A 25306-nucleotide genomic window follows, 5' to 3' on the forward strand; every position below is an offset into this window, starting at 1 on the left:
CTATATTTTAGCTAATTATGGCTTCAAACTAATATGATGCTTGACATAAAGTGACAAACTCCATTTACAAAATAAGAATGTCAGTATTAAGATTATAAAAATAATCTAGAAAGAAAATATAGCAAATAGGGGATTGAAACAAATAATTTGAATTTCAAGGTAAAAGAGAGCCCTTGGATCATGTAACAATGATTATGATTCAAGGGCACTTAGGCTGCCCCCTAAAGTCCATCATTCTCCAAAGTCCAAACGTGCTTTCTTTTTCTTTTGGGCAAGCATCATGGGATATAATAGTGGAGGAAATTCTATGTATTTTTTGTACTTTTTGTTTTTGAAAAAAAATGTGGTGGAGATATATTTGATTAGCATATTACTTGTATAAGTACAATTATTGTTCACACAATAAAAAGAGTTTATGAAGAAAGGCAAGGGTGGAGGAATATTCTTTTTATAAATTTTTTTAATGGTGTGGATAAGTTTTGATTGGTATTTTTAATTTATGTAAGTTTACATTGCAAGACAACCAGTTGCAAATGGGTATTTGCAACTTGCTTATACCGTGAACACTATACCAACAAGTAGGGGTGTGAGATAGTGAACATTGTACCGAGTAGGGGTGTGAGATAACACCCGAAGCTTAGGATTCCAATGGCATTTGTCTTAATTGGGTTGCGGTGTGTGTGTGCTATGTGTGTGTGTGTGTGAGAGAGAGAGAGAGAAAGAGAGACACGAGAAGGCTTGTGAGGCTCACAATCAGGGTGCTTTGTCGGTTTGTTTGTTGTCTTATTCAGATTTGGAACATGTGTTTTGGAGCCTTGTGACATGAATTTTAAAGGCACTATACTACAAATGAATAGAGGCCAAAAGTGCCAAAAGGTGGTTACATGGTGTCCTGGTCAAGGTTTGAAGCGTTCTCTCCACAAAAGCAAAATCGTTCTCGAGACGTGTAGGAATCCTCAGCAAGCAAGCTGACCAGCTCAAAAGCTCTAATGGGTGCGATGGAGCTATCAGCTTATTTTAAAAGAGAAGGCATCAGGGTCATCTACCTTATAAGCTCGAATGGGATCAGCTATCAGCTTATAAACAAAAAGAAGGGCATCAGGGTCATCAATCTACCATATATTAAGAGAGCAAAGAGTATTAAGAGAGCAAAGAGTCTTTGATCAGCTTATAAGCGTAGCTGATACGCTCCCGATCATCAAGCGTAGCTGATACGCTTCACCCCATTCGATAAGCTGATCGAGCTTGCAATACAGCCAATAAGATGGTGCCAGCGCAGAAACTACGGCTGCTTTGCACCAGCTTGGTTGCGTGCCTCTCGCTCCTGATGCCAGCCAGCGCGTCCCGGGCCACCAACTGCAGTAGTCTGGCAAACGTTTCCATACCGGCGGCCATCCAGGTGCCTGCCGGACAGAAGCTGCAGGTGGCCTACTACGCCGTCGGCCTCCAGCACTACTCCTTCAACGGCTCCGCCTGGGTCCTCTATAACGCCACCGCCAATCTCTACTACACCATGCACGAGGCCTCCAAGGGCGGGCCCGTGGTCGCCCAACACTTCTTCCTACCACACCCAGACGCCGGCGGCGGCCAGCCGTCGTGGGAAACCTTCATCCCGAGCACCAGTCTCGTCACAGCCAAAGTCCTCGAGACCGTTCCCGTAGACCCTAACAGCATCAGCTGGAACCTCTTTGAAGCCACCAGCGAGAGTGGAAGCCCGTAAGATTATGTACTCTTCATCAATGCGTTAATCAAACACTTAAACCGATTTAGTGCTTCTAAGCTTTGTGTGTGTATTCTTCAGGGAGCTTCTCGGCGCCGTCACTTACCTGCAGAGAGTTGAAACCAGCGGCGGCCTGCCTCCTTCGAGCTCTGACGGCGCACAAGTCGGAGATTTGCACGCAACTCCCTACTCCACAATCTACGCCTACTACGTAAAAGACGATTGAAAGAAAGCAAGCATTTATTTGATCTCTCATGTTTTCTAAGTTAATTATCGTTAGGGTTCCCCTCTCTTCAATCCTTGTGTTCTTTGCAAGGTTAATTAGAGTGTACATTGTCATTATTAAGTCAGCATAGAATGCTTATGTAACGCCTTTCTTTGTAAATTATGATGGAGTTTTACGAAGCTACTGCGTATAAATTGATTCTGATTGCATTAATTCATGTGCTCTTTGCAAGGTTAATTATCAATTAGAGGTTAATTAGAGTGTACATTATGGAAAGCCTTTCTTTGTAAATTATGATGGATTTTTGCGAAGATGTTGCGTATGAATTGATTCTGATTGCATTTAGCACGACTCAATCCTGCTCAAAATGTATTGATTTCTCTCAAATTTTGAAATTATGATTCGTCACTAATCATAAAAACAATTTAATACCATTGTGTACTAATCCTTTACAAAAGGATTAGTGTGCAACGGTACACTAATTTAGTGTGCCATTGCACTGTATTTGCACATATGAGGCCATGACTCAAACTCAAGATCTCTCACTAATGAACCAAAATTAGTCATACCACTACGCCATTGATTAGTATGAACCTCCCCTTTCAGAGTAACATTAATCCATATTTCTCTTATGTGTATGCACGTGCAGGTTTGGAGGCTTGCAATGCCCTACGATTGTAAAAGCACCTTTGATGCGAATGTCCATTTTTAAAGCAGTTTAAAATTAAACAAAACGTAAATCAGAAGAACTTCTAAAGAAAATGCAAACGAAAATACTTAATTTAGCTCAACAGTTATTATTGTCATCTAATTAAACTATTCACACATTTTGGTCCACCTCCTCTGGACATCATTGCATCTCCACGATCAAGCATTTTTTAGAATGGATCAGCCAAGGCAAGAACGTCATGCATTAGGCTATAATTGGCCTTTAGCTTGAATGATCAAGGTCTTGCAATGTATATAGGAGTCAAGAATGTATAGCTTTCAATTGTGATTAAGGCCTTGATCTTCATGAGTGAGGCTAGGAGGTGAGCATAAGAATGTATAGCTTTCAATTGTGATTAAGGCCTTGATCTTCATGAGTGAGGCTAGGAGGTGAGCATAAGCAGGTGTAGAGTGTTAACTGGCTAAGGTGTGAGCTGTCCATTTGAGTAAACTTATGCTTAGAATAGATTTGTTCTCCTTATTTGTAGGAAGATGCTTTCCTATAGTTTAGGAAAGTTAATTGCTATTATATTTCAAATGTAACAACTCTTGCCAAACGGCCACTACTATTTGTAGTGACCTTAGTTTGTATAAAGAGAGACTCTCTTGTCATTTGGAAATACAATCAATCTTGTAAGGTGTTACACATACACGTCTCTCTTTATCTCTCTCTCTCTATCTATATATATCTCTCTCTATCTCTCTCTCTCTCTCTCTTTGTGTCCACTCCACACATTCTTCTCACCAAACCTCACAGTTCTCACATGGTATCAGAGCTTTGAGAACTCCATAGCCATCCACAAGCCTCTTTCATCTTGAGATCTGAATCTTAGCTTTACTCCTCTCTACCTCCAAGCTTAAGCTCTTTCTCCTTCAATCAAGTATCATGGAGGTAGTCTCATTTTTCACTGCAACAACCAAGCCAAGGTTTTTCTCCATTGACAAGCTCAATGGCAACAACTACTTCGTATGGAAGCTAAGAATGAAGCTATATCTCAAGAAACTCCAATTATGGAAGTACATCAAGGCTGATGGCAAACCCACTAAGGAGCAACCCAAAGCACTCAAGCTTTGGAAGCAACAAGACATCACGACACAGATGGAGATCATTCTTCACTGTGGAGATCGGCAAGTGAAAATGGCGAAAAGCTGAAAGTCCTCACAAGAAATATGGCAATTCTTCAAAGATTGCTATCTACACACTGACTTGATTTGTCAAGTGTCTGTAGTGAAGAGACTTGTCAACTTCAACATGCAAGGAGGTCACGCAACTGCCAAGTTCTTGGATTCTTGGCAGGGTCTTTAGATGAAATCCTTCTCTTTGGTCTTGAAACCCCAGAGACTCTACAATCAATGTTCTTGCTAGCATCCTTACCATCAACATGGAGGGCATTCATTACAACTCATGCTTCAACAAAACGGAGCTCAAGCTTCAAACCTTGGTGGTAAAGATTCAACAAGAGAAGGCCTTAAGGGATTAAACATCCCACCCCAACATCAAAATAGTGGCTCTAGTCACTTCTATCCATGCTCATAAACATGGTCATCACAAAAGTGGTTCTCACCACTCGCAGCGGCCTCATCACTTCAATCCAAAGGAGGGACACCACAAGTATTCTCATGCTAAAAATAACCCTTACTCCGATGTGCAATGCACATATTGCCACCGTCATGGGCATGAAGAGAAGGACGGCCACACAAAGCAAAGGGCACTCTCTAACAACAACAATCACCACACAATAAGAGGCCATTTGGAAGAGCTCACTTCACTGAGGTTCAAGAAGGTAATCAAGATTCTAATCCCCAATTCTAGAACCCTCTTACTTCTCATGATTAACCTCTTCACCTATTTGCTACGAGTATCTCACATAAAACTCCTTCTTCTACTATATGGTATCTAGATACTGGTGCAACCCATCATATGACCTTTAATCTCTCATGGCTATCTAATTTTACTTCTCTTCACAACCCCTGAGATGTATGCTTAGGGGATGATAGACTACAACAAGCCCAGGGTTATGGTGAAGTGGTCATCTCTTTTCCTAATGGCCAATCTACCTTAGTTAAGAAGGTCGACTATGTTCAGGGCTAAAGAAAAATCTCATATCTATTAGTGAGCTCACTGATCAAGGCATTTGAGTTCAAGTTTCTAAAAGATAGATGCCATATTATAGCCATAGATAATCATGGCAAGAAAATCACCTCATTATGCCCTAAAGATGGCAAGCTTTACCCTCTTGGTAATACCTCTACATCAACAAAAGCCCTCTCTACCACTATCAATACTCCTATAGAAGAGGAAACCTTGCTATGGCATTATAGGCTTGGCCATATTTCAGCACATGCCTTGTATCAAATGAAGCACAAGAAGCTTGCAGTTGGGCTTCCCAAGGATATTACCCCAATCCAATTTTGTCAAGGATGTGTAGTTGGCAAGGCCAAACAAGAAGCTTGCAGTTGGGCTTCCCAAGGAGATTACCCCAATCCAATTTTGTCAAGGATGTGTAGTTGGCAAGGCCAAACACTTTCCTTTCCCAAAATCCACCTTCAGAGCTTCTGATCCCCTTGCCTTAATTTATATAGATCTTTGTGGCTTGATGCAAACCACCTCTCTCACATGTAACAAATACATGCTTTTATTCATAGATGATTTGACCTTAGGCACTTTACATATTTCCCTGTTTGCTTTTCAACCAAAACTTTGAAATTCTGAAAGTGAGTGAACACCTCACTCTTCTCCTTCATGAAATATACCCACACTTTCCTTGTGTGGTCATCAATGAATGTCACATAATACTTGCAGCCTCCCATAGACATGGTCTTCGTAGGACCCCATACATCTGAATGCACAACATCTAGTGCATTTTTGCTCACATATCTATTACGTGGAAATACATGCTTTGTTTGCTTTCCAAATTGGCATGCTTCACATATTCTCTGCATACCTTCCACTTTAAACTTTGGCAGCCCTGTCACAATTCCTTTAGTCTACATAGACTTTATTCTCTGCACATTCACATGTCCAATTCTTTTATGCCAAATGTCTGTGTCTGCAACAATTCCTGATGAACCATTTGCAAACATCGCAGCACTCATTTCAGGCATGTCTACATTCAACGTAAACATTCTGCCCACTCTGTTGCCTTTTGCAACCAACTTGCACTTGTCTTTAAAGTCTTCAACATAACAACCATCAGGGTTAAACCGAACCTGCAAACCCTGCTCAATCAGCTGGCCAACTGAAACCAGATTCTTTGTTATATTCGGAACGTGAAGTACATCTACAAGGTACTTCACTTTGCCATCCTGCATAGGCAACGTGAAGTACATCTACAAGGTACTTCACTTTGCCATCCTGCATAGGCAATGGCACATCTCCAACATTGGCAATTGGATGAGCAGTGTCATCCCCTGTTTCCACAACACCTGGTCTTTCAAGGTTTTTCATCTCCTTAAACCACTCCCTATGACTTGTCATGTTGTTCGAAGCACTTGAATCCACATACCATACATCATCTTTTTGTGCTGCTTCAACATTTTCAGACATGGCATTCACGACATGCTGCATAACAAACAACCTTTCATTATCCTCATTGTTTCTGCTTGAGGATGCATAGTTGTTCTGTTGCACTTTTCCATTTCGCATGTTAGCCTGCTTCTTATAACATTCTGCCTGCACATGTCCAGGCTTACCACAATAAAAGCATTCACGTGCATCATTATATTGCCTTTGCCAATTTCCACGTCCTCTTTGACTCCCCTTGCCTCTGAATTTGCCTCTTCCACCTGTGTGTTGTTGATGTTGTTGTTGTGTATTCTGGGACTGTTGTTGTTGTTACTGCTACTGACCATAATTTTGATTACCTATTCGGCCACCTCCTTGACCGCGTCCACGGCCTCCTCTACCTCGTCCTCTTCCTGAACTTGTGTAGAAAGCCTGTTGCTCTGAATTGTTTTTGTTTTGTGAAGACTGTTGGTCTTTACCCAAGCTCTTCTCTTCTATAATCAGCATAGACACCAAATCTGTAAAGTTGGGAATGTTTTTTCGAGTCTGAATAGACATCTTGAACGCCTTGTATTGTGGCCCGAGACCACGTAGACAGACTTCCACCTTATCATCATCATCATCTACTGACACACCAATAGATGCAAGGGATTCCACAATACCCTTTATCTTCAATGCATAGTCATTCACAGACATGCTCTTTTTCTCCACAGTATGAAGTTCATTCTTCAACTGTATCTTACGTGCCTTGGTATTTGTTTCATAGAGTTTTACCAAGGTGTCCCATGCCTCCTTGGGGGATTTGGCATCCTAAATGTGCCCAATCATGGTGTCCTGTATACTAATGGAGAGCCAATTTACATAACTTTCCTGGCTCCTTGGTTCCAGTCTTTAAACTCTTTCACATCTGTAGCAGTCGGATGTCCGGTATCTCCGGTGCCTCTTCATGCTCACCTTCTATGTAGTCCCAATAGCCCTTTTCCATCAGGAAATTCGTCAACCTGAACCTCCAAGCATGGAAGTTGTTCTTATCAAGCTTCTTAGCCACAATCTGGGTTATGCCATCATTTGACATCTTGCCAGACACACAAATTTACCAGAAACAGCACTCTGGTTTGTCCTGCACAAATTATTGTATTTCCTGCAGCGGTACTGTAGTACTCTCAAATGTCACAACCAGTGACTTCAATATGCATACATACACCCAATGGTAACTGTTGACCTCTTTGCAGCACCCATAGTGTCTGCACAGCCAATCTGTCTTCTTGCAGTTCTTAAAACAGAGTTATGCAGAGAATCGATGACTTACCCGCAGTGCTCGAAATCGCCTGCTTTCTGAAAAACGGAGGTCCAGACGCGCCCGAAACACGTTTTTGGCCCAGAAAATTCTATCCGATAGGACGTTATAGTTGCCCTATAGCTTTACTCCCACGAAGAAAGCTCCTCAATCAGAGATCGTTTGCCGGTGCCTCCCATAGAGCTCCCCACAAGGGTGTAGTCACCAACACAAATAGGGAGGAGTAGTTGAAGCTCTTACCCTCGTACCGCTTCCTGTGGTTCTCTTGCTTTGCAGCTCAGCCCTTAGCGTGAACCAGGCTCTGATACCATGAAAAGATGTAGAGGGGAAGAGAGCTTGAGCTCTTGCAAGCACACACACACTCACAAAACCCTAATAGAGAACACACGAGGTGAGAGGCTGAAAATCTTCTTCTTCTTCACTCAACACTCAACACACCATATACAAAGATAAGAGTACACATAATATAAAAGGTACTCAACCAATACATACAAGGGTTCTCTATAATGTGAACCCAACTAAATGAGCTGGCGCTATAACTATGCTAGTCTCTAGAATGGCTGTCACACAGCCTGTCATCCCACTGGCCACATATCACCCAAGATCTCACCAACCATGCCAGTGGTATAAGTATGGGGCCTATCCCCTAGGCGGTCAGTGTCCATTGCCTCACTAGATGAGCTCGATATCTCAACACAACAGATGAAGCATCAGAAGAGGAGATCTCTAGTATAGAAGGGACCATAACACAAGGCCGTACTAATGCTCAACACCTTAGAAGGTGGCAAAAATAGAAACGATATATTGTCTAATGAAATGCCCTATTACGAAGAAAACCCATGGATGCCCAGTGGCTGAGGTACCTTGAGGCCACTAAGGTACACGATGAGTTTTCTAAGGATTGGGGTGAGGAGTTGAGTAAGATATCACTGGAGGGAAGACACAAGGAGAGAGTCACCCTTCAAGAGCTAGAAACACTAAAGCTTACAAAAGCTAAGCGTCGAAAATGCAATAAAGCCTTGGAAGAAGTGGAACGTGAGGCTAGAAAGATCATGACTAAAACCAAAAGTGAAAATGAAGACAAACCAGTCAGTACTCGACCACTTCAAAACCTATACTGCTGAGACGAGCGAAACGTGGTCCGCCGACTGACGGCAACAAAGGGTTAAGGAGGATGGGCTATCCACATCATATGATGTCCCATTGAAAGTCAAGGAAGTTGATATTGTGGGACCAGGAGACGAAGCTCGACCCGTATACATTGCTAAGGATTTGACTTTGGCTAAAGAAAATGATCTTGTTGCTCTCCTTAAGGAATTTAAGGACTGTGTCGCATGGAATTACAAGGAGATGAAGGGGGTACCACCTGAGGTAGTACAACATACAATTCTAATCATGAAAGGATCAAGGCCAACCAGGCAGAAACCATACCAGATGAATCCTAAGTATGTGGCAATTGTAAAGGAGGAAATAGAAAAGCTCATTTGCTACGGATTTCATCTATGAAATCGAACATACGGATTGGTTGTCACCAATCATAATAGTGCCAAAAAAGAATGAAAAACTTAGGGTATGTGTTGATCTTAAAAAGGTCAACGCAGCTACTAGGAAAGACCATTATCCACTATGCTATATGGAACATGTTTTGGAAAGAGTAGCTGGTGAAGAAGCTTACAGCTTCTTGGATGGATTCTTTGGCTACAAAAATTAGGTGTCCATAGCACCAGAAGACCAGCATAAGACAGCTTTCAATACAATGTGGGGGACATTTGCATACAAGGTTATGCCCTTTGGTCTCACCCCAATGCCCCAGCAACATTTCAACGATTGATGTGCATAGCCTTCAAAGACTACTTATAGAAGTGGTTGTAGTTATTCATTGATGATCTATATGCACAATCTCAATGGGCGGACCATATTAAGGAAAGTTTTTGAGCGATGCAGACTATATCGTATATCCCTGAACCCTTTAAAGTGTCAGTATTGGGTAAAATATGGTGTGATATTGGGACACATTATCTCAAAGAATGGTATATTCACGTATGATAGCAAGGTCAAATTGATATTGGAGCTACCACCACCTACTAATTATAAAGGTGTGCAAAGATTTATGGGCCATGTGGAGTATTACTGCTGCTTCATAATTTTCTATGCTGAAATCTCCATACCATTGTACAAGTTACTCATTGTCTTTGAATGGACTGATGAATGCTAGGAAAGCATATGATCAACTGAAGTAGGCATTGGCTAGCGTGCCAATTCTATGACCCCCCAATCGGGATCTCATATTTCATGTGCATATTGATGCATCAAACTTTGCTATTGGATGCGTACTAGCCCAGCCTGGTGAGTTTAAATTGGACTATCCAGTCTACTTCACTAGTTGTCAGTTAAATGATGCAGAGGTGAACTACACCACCATAGAGAGGGAAGGATTGGCCATGGTTTACGTCGTCAAGAAGTATCAACATTACCTATTGGTGGCCAACAAATTTGTATTCTCCGTGGACCATCAAGCCTTATTATACTTAGTAAATAAGCCTTGCACCATGGGGAGAATCACATGATGGTTGCTATTATCGTTGGAATTTGACTTTACAGTTATGGTAAGAAAAGGAACACAGCATGTGTTAGCCAATCAAATGTCAAGAATTCCAAATGGGGAACCAGCAAATAGGTGTGGAAGATGATCTCCCTGATGCTTTTTTTTCCAAATTGGACATGGTACCCGAATGGAGCGAGGAAATATCAGATTATCTAGCTCATGGTTTTCTGTAGGAAATACCTTTGCACAAAGATAAAATGTGGCGGCTTATCAAGTTGGTTGCACCTTATCAACTGATTAACGAGAGAGCTATGTAAGCTAGGAAAAGATAATGTGCTAAGAAGATGTGTGAGAGAAGATGATTTCATCTCACGATATTGGATGAAACTCATTCAGGGATAGCAGGCGGGCATTTTGTTAGAGAGATCACGGCTCGTAAAGTGCTCCAAGCAGGATTATGGTGGCCTACATTATTCTAAGACGCCATAGAATTTGTCAAAAGATGCAAAGAATGTCAGTGTTTCTCTATCCCACAACAAAAGGACAAGATGTTGCTCACCACTATTATTGTAAGATAACCATTCAAAAAATGGGGAGGAGATTTTGTTGAACCTATTAGTCCAGTGGCGGCACATCCATCCCAAGTCTGATATGTGATCGTGGCCATATACTATTTCACAAAATGGACAGATGTCAGAGCCTCAAAGAGAGCTAATGATGTACGAACAACAAAAAAATTCTTATACAAGCAAGTTATCTCGAGGTTCGCGATAGCTGCCCATTAGAATTAGTTAGTGATTGTGGCTCGCATTTTATTAATGAGGTGATTGATCATTTACTTGTGGGATTCTTAGTGGTCCATCGGAAATTATCACCTTATTAGGCCAATGGTCAAGCATAGAGTACAAACAAAATTTTGTGTACTATGGTGACACAAAGTTGGGGTTTTGACTTCGGTCACTTCTTAGAATCAAAACACACTTGTATGAAACCTCATAGCCTCCTCACCTCCCTTTCTCTCCCTAGGTTAAGATAAAGATATAAACATCAAAGGTGAGATCATAAATCATGGAAGGAAAGATGAAAGGCTCCGGAGAAGCAAGAACTTTTGCTAGTCTTGCAGCTCCAAACAAGAGGGCAATTCTTTGTTGGAAGAAAATCTTTCGACTCAGAATTATGTGAACGGAAACATACAGGGAATGTTGGTAAGGTTCATCCATTCGAATTGGGCAATTTGGATGGAACATACTAAAGTAAAAGAATATAGCAATCACTTACAAGAGGATAAGACACATGGGATTTGCCTTTTTGATAAGAGATTAAGAGGAATTAATCATTATTAAGAAGAAAGAATGGCCAAAAGTCTATAAAAACAGAGATACACAGAGAATTAAAGTTTTAAATTCATATAGACTGTGTAAAAGGGGATTACATAGGTGCGTAGAGCTTGAAGAGAGCTTCGCGTCTATATAAAAACTTAAAAAAACGGGCAACCGAACGAAAAGTTTTGAGCATTTTACTACAAGACTATAAAACTGCCAAAATTCGCCTAAAAGTTAGCAACTTTGGGAGAAATTCTGATCATCAAAGGATTAAGAAATTAGTTACATGATTGGAAAGAGCATATAAAGAACTTCCTAGACATATGATCAATTTTAGAAACCAATACCCGAGTGATGAGATTGAAATTTGGGTATTGGACCACAAAAACTGCACTTCCCTCTCTTTGCATGAAACCTCAATTTTCACATAGCCTCTTGCCTCTCATCTCCTTCATGATTCAAGCTAGAGGGTAAGGGTTAACATTGCTCAGTAGAGACAATTGTAAAGATTTACCTATGGTCCCCAAAGTCTTTCCACATGCTCATTACCGCTAAAACCATTCGTACCTCCAAAGGAGGGCGGCAATAAGGCAAGGGCTACCTTGAGAAGTCACAGGCCCGCCAAGATAATAACTCCTTATCCCACTTATCATGAATCATCAAAGAGGTCCAAAATTGGGTTAAGCATGAGGAGCTAATGCTAAATGAGACATTCACATGTAAAGAGAGTGTTTGAATAGGGGTTTGAAAGATAAGAGACTGGCAATGACACAAAATGCTCAATTGAGGAGGCTCATTCCTTTATTTGAAAGGGAGGTGGAGAATCTCCTTTTATAGGGCTCCTTTTATAGGTGAAAGGGAGAGGAGGGCTCCTTTTATAGGTGGAGAATCACCCTCTCTTCCATTGTTACAAATTACAATATAAAAATCTTCAACCCTTCAAGGGTAGATGTCACCATGAATTATCCTCTTAGGCTAAGTCTTCTATTGATTATTAAATTGAAGACTTTTTGACTTTGAAAGTGTGATGAGATAATAGCCAAGTCTAAGTGGCATGTAGGTGGAGATCCCACTTACACATGGTGGAATTCTCCTCTTCCATGTAGACATTCTAGAAGAATCTTTCCCAATCATGCACCTACACACACTCGTCCACATGCCTTTCACACTCCCTAACTTGTAGCCTTATGGTGAATACCATATTAATAATACAATTAAAATCCATGTGAGCATGAAGGCCCACTTTTATTTTCCACATCACTAGCCTATCTACCATACCAAAGTATTTATCAAGCATACTTGTGGCATTCACAATGTGTGCACCCTAAATCAAGTGAGACCATTATATTTGAAGATAGAATGCTGTTATCAAGGAAGCCGCCAAGCCGTCGCATCACCACGCCATTATGCCATTGTGGGCGCCGCAATCTTCTTGGACAAGCTTCCACCTTATTACCATTGAGAAACCCTCAAAATATGCACAAAATTGAAAATTAAAGATATCAATTTTTCATGTCACACTATCTTGACAAAAACCTTAGAAGCAAGTCGAACATATTAGGAACATAAGCTGACAGTAGCCCTATGGGCATATCGAACATCATGTAAGGTAGCAATGGGATACACTCCCTTCCGTCTAGCTTATGGTGTTGAGGCAGTAATGCCTATGGAATACCTAGTCTCAATTGAAGGATTGCAGTACAAGAACATCTGATGGAGAATGCATTAGCTGAAAGGCTAATTGACTTAGAGAAGCTTGATGAGACCAGGCTAATAGCATCACATGGACTCATGGTTGAGAAACTACATAGGAAACATTGGTTCGACAAAAATTTGAAACAAAAAAAACTGGAAACGGGTGACCTTGTCCTCATGTATGGTGTAGGAAGTACCAGGAAAAAGAAACTCAAATGCAGAAGCCTGGGACCATTCCGAGTGTCTGAGATCACATCTCAGGGGTCAGTTCAAATTGAGACGATTGACAGCATACAGATCGAGGGTTACATCAATGGAAGTAAACTCTCAAAAAATATTTTGGACCACTGACCCAAGAGATGCTGTTGTAAAAACATCTCTTAAAACAACAAAAACAGCTCGCAAAGGAAGAAATCTAGCAAGCTCAAGAAGAAGCTAAGGCAAGAAGAGACTGATACATGTCAACATGGCTTCCTTGACTCTCTCGGACGAAGAAGAACTAAACATTGAGCCAGCACGACTCAAGGTGGGACTTACTACTACAGCTAAAGGCCATGCAACGAGCATTACACTAATAGATACGGGATCAAGTCATAACTTGATCTCGTATGAAACTTGGGTAGCATTAGATAAACCATGCCTTAAATCCACTGATGCGCAAGTATGCTGTGTGCACTTAATAACTGCGAGAGTTGAGGGATTTTTAAGTGTTCATTTCCATAAAAAATAATTCCTTGGTCTCAGGAAGGTGTTTGTGCCATGCCTACAGGTTCCATGGAAGAGGAACTGATTCTAGGATGATCCTGGATTTGTGCCAGCAAATGCAATATCCAATGGGAAGTGAGGACAACGGTGTTAAATGAGGGCGACAAGGTCATGTCCATACCCTTATGGGGGAGCTTGACAAACAGAGGGAAACAGATCATGATTGATGAACTTTCTTCTTCTGCTTTTTGCTTCTTTACCTCGTCCGGGGGTTAGGCAGTAGCTCTTTGTCTACTCTGAGCTTTCTCTTCTTACTGGCCTTCTGGGTGATTTTTTGCCACTCCTCTTCATTATCCACGTCATCTTCAAAGGAGCTAAAGGTCACTTTGGTAGGCTTCCCAGCTTCACGGTGTGGTCATTTCGTGAGTAGGATTCTTCGAACCTGAGATCCACAGACCTGCGGCCTGTGCAATGGATCTTAGGTGTGCATGCACCACTGTTGGATATTTTTCCTTGGCCCATGTGGTTACTCTCTTTGCAAAATTCTCCTTGTAGATGGCAGCCCAGTTGATCTTTTCTCCTACTTCTACTACTTTGAGCAGCCTATAGTTTTTGTTTGACATATCTTCCGGCTTCCCCATGAACATTACATTCTATAAGACAAAGATAAACTTCTCTCGTCGGGTCTCATCTACCACATCCTTTACCTGGTGCATGTTGCCTATTTTCTGAATCTCCTCCTCCACTTTGGGGTTCATGCTTGTGTCTAGCGCTTTGTCCATCGGCAACCCTAGTGTGTGATGCACTGCAAACTCCGAGATCTTTATGGGTTCCTTCCCCTCCACATGCACAGTGTTCATTTCAAGGAACTGATTGAATAAGCTTTCCCCCATCCTTGGGATCCTAAAGGTACTTCCATTGGTGATCAAGAAGCTTTTCAAAGCCACACTTCCTCACCCACTCCCGGTGTTCTTTCTTCCTCATGTTGAGAATCATCATAGGCATGCAGAGGATTTTCTTTGGCCTCTTGCCTTAGTGTCTTGATGAGCATTGCAAATTGGTGAGAGAGATGTGAGTAAGAAAGCGGGTTGAGAATGTGCACGTTTTGTCTACTTGTGCTCTTTTTGTGATGCTTTTTCCTTTTACCTTCCTTTCTTGGAGCATTTTCATTTTTAACTTCCCACTTCTTGATGTGATTTGACTCCTGATTCATAGCATCCCTGCCATCTTGGCATAAAGGCATTAAAGTTTGCTTGCCGCCTCCCCATCTTACCATTGCATGTGGAGTTTTAATGATGTTGTGAGACAGCTATCCTCCATGTGGTTACTTATGCCGACATCATGGAAATTTGCATTAGTGATGTGGATCTGGCTGGCGTACATTTGGTCGCTTGCTTCTTTGCTGACCTAGCCTTCATTGGTTTTGCAGAATTGTGTTCTTTTGTGGACTAGACACCCTTGTGGAATTCTTCCGCAGCTCTGTTGCTTCTTGGATTTTCTGTGTCATTGTCCGCTAGTGAGATCATGCCACAGTGGATACTCCAGACCAGCTCCTTGTCCTCTACTTGTTCTTCTTCTGTGTAACTACCATCGGTTGGCCCATGTATTTCTTCATCTTGAAGCCGTTCAGTGTTTTGGAAAAAGGTATACCATCCAGGCTTTCTAATTTGAAGGCATTCTAACTGACCAAGTTTTTCACCACCACCATGAATGATCCTATCCACTGGATTTTGAATTTTTCAGGGTGTGATCCCAACTTGGAGTTGTAGACCAATACCAGGTCCTCTTACTTGAAAATTTTATGTTTGAGATGCCTGTTAATCCAAGCTTTTCTTCTCCATTGCACTATCTTTGCCTGGAGAGAGCTAAGTTGTCTTTCTTCTTCTAAGGCTAGGAGCTTCTGTATTCTGTGCTCCCATGATTCTTCCATCATTGGTAGCCTTTCTTGGATTGGCACTCTCAAACTAGGCACCACAAATTCCTTGGGATTACTGCCTCTAGCTCATAGACTAGTTTGAATGATGTTTTCCCTGTTGAGACTTTGTAAGAAGTGTAGAATGCCCATAGGGCTGCATCTAGCTTATGGTCCCAATCATTTTTGTTGGAATTTATAATATTCTTTAGGATTTTGTTCAGAACCTTGTTGGTAGATTCCAACAGGCCATTGCACTATGGGTAATAGGTTCAAGACTTCCTATGATTGATTAGGTACTTTTCCATCAACCCTTTCATCACCTTGTTCATTAAATGGGTGCCTTGTATTTTCACCGATAATCCATTCTTTAGCAATAATATCCTTGAAGAGGAACTTCACCACCTCTTCTATGGAATTTCTCTTTACTACTTTAGCTTCCGGCCATTTGGTGAAGTAATTAGTTACCACAATGATGTATTCACACTTTTTTCCTTTTTTGGGTGGCTAGATTGGTCCAACAAAATCCAATCCCCACCTCATGAATGGCAACAAAGTATGGGCAAGATAGGCAATCTATTAGAATCACCGAAAGGGTGGTGCCTTACTTTTATATTTTTAAATCAAAACAAAAGCTCATAATAATCACTTCGTAGTTTCATTTATGAGGCGAGATAATAGCTAGAGATGGTTTCACCAAAGGGATAGTGTGTCGAGACTAAGATCATAACCCAAGGCATGCTTTTTGCTTCAAGAAGTTGCGAGAATCGGAGTACAAGCAGTTATGAGGTGAGCAACACACCTTGCCCATGTAATTGTGAGCTAGGTTATGGAAGATTAACTTTTCAGTTGAGCAGTTATGCTCTCAAGTGTGCGGTTGGGCAAAGCCTCATGAACTTGGTTAGTTCTTGCACTCTTTTTATGGTGCAAGGGCTTCCCAATGTATGTACTCTTATCTTTTAGTTATATGTTTGTAGAGAAGAGAAGAAGATAGAATAAAATTCAGCCATCCATCTCTCTCTCTCTTGTGTCTTGCACTCTCTTGTGTGTGTGGGTGTGTGTTTGCTTGCAAGAAACTCAATCTCTCCCTCTCCCCCACATTCTCTTTTTATGGTATCAGAGCTTTGGTTTGTGTGAGAGCTAAGGAGGAAAGCAAGAGCCAAGAAGAAGCAAGGAAGGAAATAGTACATGGGTAAGAGCATCATCATCTCTTCCCCTTCTTGTTTATGTACAACAGCCCCTCGGTAGCTCTGGGAGCTACACATCTCCAATTGAGGGCTGTCTTCATAGGCTTAGAGGTGTTTCTTTGGTATTATGTAGTACTTTGTACTAAAGTTTGGCAGTTAGATTTGTGTTTCGGGCGCGTTCGATAGTTTCAAGAAGTTTTGGTAGAGAACTGACTCTGGTCGAAATATGGTTATTGTAGTGTAACAATGCATTTTGGGAGTGCAGGCAGTGTTTTCACATGTATTTTTGATATTGGATTTTTGATATTGGGTGTATGTACATGCATTCTGGTCAGATTTGGTTACATATAAGTTGTGCTGAAGTACTGCTACACAACAGAAGAAATTGCTATGTTACAGGTTGTATACATAAATTGGGTGGTTGCAAGATCAGGGTGTCCAGTTTTGTCCACTCAGGCACCTTGTAAACAGTAAAAAAACAGGCATTTGTTTACCTTTAGTGGCTAATCTCTCCTAGTAAATGAAGGAATTTCGTTTCAAGTTCTTTTGTTGGAACATCATATTCAAAGTTGAAAATATAGTTGCATAATTTGATTAAGCATTAGATAGTCAAAAGTCCTCATTTTCTTAGGTACAAAGTCAATGTATACACCCTGTCCCAAATTTGAGCTGATTCCATAAAATGCTAATATCTTTTACATATAAACTCATATGAGATTCCCACTTTGTATCTTATATCTTCACATAATATGGAGCTTAACTTGATTTTTTGAGAAAATTTTAAGATATTTATCTATTTTCTTTAAATATTTCAAGGTCTTTAAAGTGTTATAATATACGCCACTTTTTGTACCCACAATAGCTACCACTTAAAATCCTCAATCTTGTAGATAAAAAGAGTGGGTAGATACTGAGACATTAGTAGAATGTGGTGGTTAGTAAAAATTGAAAATCCAATGGTTGGATTTTTAATGATCTCTTTTTCAAAATTCTTCCAAACTATCAGAAGGCCTGCAAATATTAATAATCTAATTAATTACATTTTTGATGTGAATCATCTAAAACCTATAGGGACTAGTGTACTTGTAATGGTGCATCTATGGAAAAATAAATTGGATCACTCTAAGTATGGAAAGATTATTTGTTTATCATTTCATCATATTTTTAATTAATTTTGATTACTTAGAGTAATTTATATTAATTTAAGTTATATTGGATTAATTTAAGGGCAAGCATATTTTCTATTATTTGCTTGATCTCATTTTAAGTACCTTGCCCCCCAAAATTTACTGTCCAAGCATTGTCCCAGTCCAGCAGAAATTGGATAAAACTGGACACCCTGATCTTGCAACAACCCAATTGTCTGTTTGCAGGTTTCTGATTGTTGTAGGAAAACACGTAACGGACTCAATCAGATTATCAAGTGAGAATCTGCATAAGAAAAAATTCCATGCCTGGAAGTTTAAAATGACTGATTTCATAATGGGTAAAGGATTTTGGGACTATGTCAAAGGAGACAATGAGGAGTCTCTAGAGTTGTCTAAACAGAATGTCACTCCAACAGATATAAAGGCATTCAAGGACTGGAATCAAGGTGTAAGGAAATTCATGTATTGGCTTTTGATCAGTGTCATAGACACAATCATAGGACACATACAGGATGTCAACACTCCAGTAATTGCATATGGTAGAACCTGGTGTGCAGATGTTCCAAACTAATACGAAGGTAAGGAAACTACAGCTAAAACAAGAGCTGCATACAATGGAAAAGAAAAGCATATCTATCAATGAGTATGCTTTAAAGATCAACAAGGGCATTGTTGAATCCCTTGGGTTTATTAATGTATAGATGGTGATTTGGTGAGTGTCTATTTGAATGGGCTTGGCAAGAGGACAAGCCATTCAAGACCTCCATTGGAATTAGAGAGAATGTTCCCAACTTTCAAGACTTAGTGTCTATGCTGATCATAGAAGAAACGTCTCTAGGAGAACTCTTCTTCACAACAATGTAAGAACACACGAGATCCTTCTACTCTAATTCAAGTAGAGCCATAGGTAGAGGTTGTGGATCGAGACCAAGGTGGTGGTGGCCGACAAGGAAACCATAATTCTTAACAACAATAGGTCAATGGTTTGCACCAGCAAGCAATCGTACACAGGTGGAAGAGGTCAGTCTAGAGGTAGGGGGAGCCAAAGATGCCAATGTGGTTGGAAAAGAAATCGGAGTGCAAATAGCATAGAGTGCTATTATTGTGGCAAAGCACGGCACATGGCAAAGGATATTTATAAAAAGCAGAATGACATTAAAAGTAGAAAGTTACAGTAAGGCAACTATGCATCATCTAGTAAACAGGGTGGTGATGACAGAAGTGAGTAGCTGTTTGTGATGTAGCACATGCTCAGTTCCACAATAGGAGATGTGTTATGATCTCAAGATATATGGTATGTGGATTCTCGTGCTTCTAACTATTGAGATTCAAGCTCGATGTCAGCTTGTGCCAGTTGCACTATGTGCTGGCATGTTAGGTAGTAACATGTGTGAGACATAAATGAGCGTGTCCAGCTGGTCATAGTGTGTGGACATTAGCTAGGGTTAGTTGTGTGTGGACACAACATGTAGTGTGTTGTAGCTTATGGATTATGGCTTTATGTATTGTGTGAGAAGGGACATGGCTTCCATCGATGGTTGGGGTTTGCTTAATACATTAGGGTTTGTTCCTATGTGTGTGTCTCCTCTCCCTCTACCTGTTTTTCATCATGGTATCAAGGCATGGTGCTCTCTATTAGGGTTTATGAGTGAGTGAGAGAAGAGGGAGAAGAAGCTGTGAAGAAAAGTTGTGGAGCTTCCATTGGAGCTGTGAAGCTTGGAGCACACCAATTTTCACCAAATCTGAGAGCTTGGCCTACTGGATAAGGGATACTAAACATCCTTGAGCAGATTGCAGGTGCAAAAACACAAACAACATTAGATTTGAGTTGCCCAAAGCAAAGAAAAAATTTCTGTTTTGCAAGCTCTCCATTGATGCTTGAGTGTGGTGGATGTATGAGGCAAATGGTTGCAAATCTGACAAAGAATCATGTATCTAGCAAATGGGAATGTGTTGGCAACTCATGTGCAAGCCCTAGAATGAATTTGGAGCAAGTTTGATGCATTGGAGTGATTGAAAAATTACTGTTTTGAAGCCCTCACAAAAATAGAGAAAAGAGGTCCATTTTTTATGCAATTGAAGCCGGTCTTTTGCAAACATCAACACATTGGTGGATTGTGTGCATGCTTAGGAGTGTTGGGAACCTTCATGTGTCTTAAATAGTCACAATTAACTCTCCAAACCTCTCCTACAGCAGGCAGTGCAGTAGCCTGAAGGCTAGAAACAGGGTAGTTTTTTGGAAGTCTTGCAAAGTGGAGGCCAAATTCAAGCTTTGTGATTGATTATTCTCAAAATCTTCTTAGCAGTTTTGTGATACACACAGATGAGAAGGTTGCTGTATGGCTGGTTGGAGAAATTATGCATTTTGGAGCTAATTATGAGCTGATTAAACAGATTGTAAATAGTGACTAGTGAAACAGAGGGTCATTAATTGGCTAATTAATCTCTCAACTTTTACAATTGGTCTAATTCCTTTTACATGGAGTTAGTAGACATCATTGCTAAGCTGATGAATGCCTAGTCCCCCAATTTGGACAAGAATTGAAGAAATTAGAGCACTTTTCCTTCTGGTTTTTATTGGTTTATCTCAAAACAGAGAAGGGGATTTGATATTTTTGGTATGTATGCACCTTGGTTGGTGTTAATATGCAACATTGAGATTGTTTAGGTGTCAATGCAAGTTTTTCACACTTGATTGAACCACTACATTGCAATTTGAAGCCTTGGAATGCGTGCCAAAATAGGGTACTTTGGACTGCGTATGCGAGTTTAATTTAAATGCAATCAGAGTGATTTTCTACATCAACAGTGAAGTTTGTTGTGTACTTTAGAGCATCTGGAACACTTATTAGAGTGTGGTTGTTGAGCTGAGGAAGTCTCATTTACAGAATTAGATGTGTGCAAAAGGTGCATTTGCATTGAGCAAATATGTCAGACAACCCAGTACAGATTGTGGGTGAGAAGTTGTATAGAAAGAACTTCCAGGCATGGAAGTACAGGATTAAAAGCTTTCTGAAAGGAAAAGGATTTTGGAACCTTGTTACAGGTGCGGAGCCAGAGCCGACAAACGGATCTACCCCGACAACCTACACAACAAAAAGTTGTAGCTCATAAAGCAATGGTCAGAGAGAGCATACAAAGTTTTGCATTACTTGTCTATATGTATCTCGGATGCTATACTCATACATATACATGATGTTGAGAATCCCAAGGATGCATGGGATACGTTGGTAAAGCTATTTGATACAGATACTAGTGCTTGTAAGTCTGAGTTGAGACAAGAGATTCATAATGTGAAGCGAAAAGGAAGGAGTATTCATGATTATGTACAAGAGATAAAGAAGTATGTAGATGCATTGGCAACTATCAATGGCCCCATGCCTGATGGTGATTTGGTAGACATTGCCTTGCGTGGTCTTGGCAAGGAGTACAAGTCTTTTGATACATCTATCTCTGTTTAGAGTACATGTTTACCAGATTTTGATGAGTTGGTTTCACTCTTGCTTGTTGAGGAAATCAAACTCAGTGACTCTTTTCATGATGCATCTACTAAGGAAATCAAACTCAGTGACTCTTTTCATGATGCATCTACTAGCCATGATGATAATGGCAGAAATAAGGCTTTCTATTCACAAAGGGGATTTAGAGGCAGGGGGAGATTTGCATAATGAGGTCGTGGATGGCAGGATAGGTCACCACAATAGAATATTCAGCCTAGATATGGTGCTAGAGGTGGTCGTGTGGATATACACCTCAGAGAGGCAAAGGTAATCCTAGTGGAAGAGGACGTTGGCAAGGCCAACAAACATCTATGCAAAATGTGGGTAGAGCACAACATGGTGGAAATTATGCAAATAGTGGAAATTTTGCATCAAGCAGTCTCATGATGGCAGTGCAAATCACTTGTTTGCCATGAAACATGTTGTGGGTAGAGCACAACATGGTGGAAATTATGCAAATAGTGGAAATTTTGCATCAAGCAGTCTCATGATGGCAATGCAAATCACTTATTTGCCATGAAACATGTCGTGGGATCTATGATCACAAATGGTGACGGTGATGACACTTGGTATATGGACTCTGGAGCATCAAACCATATGACTTATCATGGCAAATGGTTTGAACATATGAAGCCAATGGATATGAAAGGCTATGTGGAGATAGGTGATGATTCCCAGCATGCTATCACTCATGTAAGAAGTGTACCATTGGTGATGCACAATGGTGAGACAAAGTCTATGGCAGATGTCTTGTCTGTGCCTTCTATTACAAAAATTTTGGCCTCAGTTGGTCAAATGGTTGAACAAGGTTTACAGGTTTGTTTCAACGAGCATGGTTGCTTCGTTGAGGATTTCAAAAATGGATGTAGAGTCATCGTTTTCTTGCCAAAGGCTAGAAAGAAGGCAGGTTATTTAAGTTGGATATGCTGGGATTCTTGAGTTAAAATTAGCCATGTTCTCTAAAAGCCGAAATGTGGTACAAGACATTGACATGTGGCATAAAAGTATTGGACATGTGAAAATACAAAGGTTAAAGAACATGCAGACAAGAGGCATTGTTAGTGGGCTGCCTAGATTCAAGTATGATGGGAATATGCATGTCTGTGATGCTTGCAAGTTTGGGAAGCAAGCAAGGTTGCCATTTCCTAAAGAAGGCAACATGAGTAGCAGACCACTTGAGATAGCTCATAGTGATGTATGGGGTCCTGCTCAAAACCCATCCATTAAAGGCAGCTTGTATTATGTGACATTCATTGATGACTTCAGCAGAATGACTTGGATTTACTTTCTCAACAGAGAGAAAAGTGAAGTGTTGGGAAAGTTTATGGACTTCAAAGCTTTTGCAAAGAAGCAATATGTCTCTTGGATAAAATGTTTGAGGACAGATGGAGGTGGTGAATACACCTCACATGCTTTTGAGAATTTCTTAAGAAAGCATGGCATAAGAAGGCAGCTAACTTGCAGGTACACACCTCAGCAAAATGGTGTTGCTGAGAGAAAAAATAGAGTCATTGGTGATGTGGCTAGGGCAATGCTCAATGAAAAGAGCATGCCAGACTATTATTGGGCAGAAGCGTGTGCCACAGCGGTGTATGTACTTAATAAGACACCCACAATAGCCATACATGGAAGTACACCAGAGATGCGTCTTACAGGTTTTAGGCTAGAAATTGGACACCTCAAAGTGTTTGGTAGCATAGCTTATGTGCATGTGCGAGATGAGAGAAGGAAGAAGTTGGATCCTAAGGCAGAAAAGTGCATTTTTGTTGGGTATGCACCGGATTGCAAGGCATATAAATGTTACAATCCACATACTAGGCAAGTGGTTATCTCACGAGATGTGGTGTTTGATGAACTTGCTAGTTGGTACAAGGCAAAGGATGAGGGTTTCATTGATTCCATTGATACTGATGTGCATGTGAACTTGCCACAAACAAGTTCTATTTCTATGTTTGGGCTAGCAGAGTCTGAGAGTAGTACTATACGTCCATGGTGAGGATGCTTGAGACATGAGAGTGTGAGCACTGGGAGTAGTGCTATGGATAAAGGGAAAAAGAAGGTTGAAGGAATTGGCATTATAGGTTATGAGCCGTCAAGTTCAGAAAGTTTGGATGAGGAACTTGGCATACGAGTTTTACGCACACCAGGTGCAAGGCAGGATAGATATGTGCCTCCACATGCATTGCGGAGATCCCAAAGGGTCAGGTATCCAGTTGACAGGTTGACATATCGTGACTTTGCTTTGCATTACGTATATATGACCTCTTTGGTGAAGCATGTGGAACCTACATGCTATACAGAAGCTATTGTAAAGCATGTATGGGAGAAGGCAATGGATGTTGAGATGGACACATTGGTTCATAATGAAACATGGGATTTGGTTTCCTTGCCACAAGGCAAAAATGTCATTGGTTGCAAATGTCATTGGTTGCAAATGGGTTTATAAGGTGAAATGCAAATCAAATGGTTCCATTGAGTGCCATAAAGCATGGCTGGTAGCTAAGGGTTATGCACAAACCTAAGGCTTGGACTATGATGAAACATTTAGTCCAGTTGCAAAGATGGGAACAGTGAGAGCACTCATTGCTATGGCTGTAGCAAATGGTTGGGAAATGCATCAAATGGATGTAAAAAATGTATTTCTAAATGGTGATTTTTTACAAGAGGAAGTTTATATGGCACAGCCAGAAGGATATGTACACCCCAGGTACCCCACTCATGTTTGCAGGTTAAAGAAAGCATTATATGGTTTGAAGCAAGCACCTCATGCTTGGAGTGATAAGATAAGTCGATATCTTATCTCCCTTGGATTTTAGGTTTCTTCAGCAGATTCTTCACTCTATGTGAAGAAAACAGATCATGGGTTTGCCTTGCTTGTCATCTATGCGGATGACTTGACTGTGAGGTCCCTCTGTCCCCTCTGCATGGACTCCCGGTAGCTGACAGCAGCGGAAGCAGCCCCCTCATGCGCGGGGCAGGGTTTCTCACTCGAGGCCTCGCCCACGAATGTCCGGGCACGAGACTAGGCTGGTGGTCACTCCGAAAATCGAAACCGAGAAAATTTTCCATGCCCAAAAAGCGGGGACGATTCCACCTTTTTGAATTTTCTTAACGAATTTTTCTAACGAGATCAAAACCTAAACTATCCTTCACCTGAATAAACCAGATAGAAGGAAGCTATTGCCGATATAATTTGATCATCTGAGCAATTCAACGCATTTTTCCTAATCAAGATCAGGCACAGCCGTTGATCCATTCAATTGAGAAATTTATCAGGGAATTAACTAACTGCTCGAATCCTAGCGTAATCCTAAGATTTTTCAGTTTGATTATTAAAACTCCACTGATTCCAGCCTACGACCCATGGGTTAGCCACCACCCTACCACTGGAATCAGTAGAACTAAACAAGTACTCACCCACCTATTATTGAATGCCTTTCTTAACTTTAGCTTTAGAAAATAGGTACGCACACACTCCTCTTTAAAACTTTAATATAAAAATAATCCATTGACAAAACAGATATGGTCACAGATTTAATAACTCAAAATTTCCATTCAATCCCTTGTTTCACAAAAAGAGTACCACTCTGGACTCTCCATTGGGACCAGCTGGTTAGCTAACGAGATCCAGTAATAGATTACAATAATCATTTCGTCAACATTCATATATATCTTCCACGACATACGCATGGGTGTCCTAAGCACCGTGAGCCCGTGCATCGCCTGGTCAGAACCCTCTAGGATCTTCCTTAGGTGTCCTGGTACTTCACTCAGGGACCGCTTCATCGGCCCTCGCCCATCGTACCGGAAGCACACCATTCTTCACCATACCCAGG

General features: G+C 40.9%; 1 protein-coding gene across 1 annotated transcript; it reads left to right on the forward strand.

The window, feature by feature from the left end:
• Positions 1–1067: 1067 nt before the first annotated feature.
• On the forward strand, positions 1068–2115 carry LOC147616570 (uncharacterized). The gene is made up of 2 exons (XM_086777116.1): positions 1068–1716; positions 1802–2115. Exons 1-2 carry the CDS (start codon positions 1265–1267, stop codon positions 1944–1946), a joined length of 597 nt encoding a protein of 198 aa, XP_086633242.1. The 5' UTR covers positions 1068–1264; the 3' UTR covers positions 1947–2115.
• Positions 2116–25306: the final 23191 nt, after the last annotated feature.

The sequence above is a fragment of the Cibotium barometz genome, chromosome 38 (genome assembly GCF_041138505.1).
Source record: "Cibotium barometz isolate CiBa-2024 chromosome 38, ASM4113850v1, whole genome shotgun sequence".
Classification (NCBI taxonomy): domain Eukaryota; kingdom Viridiplantae; phylum Streptophyta; class Polypodiopsida; order Cyatheales; family Cibotiaceae; genus Cibotium; species Cibotium barometz.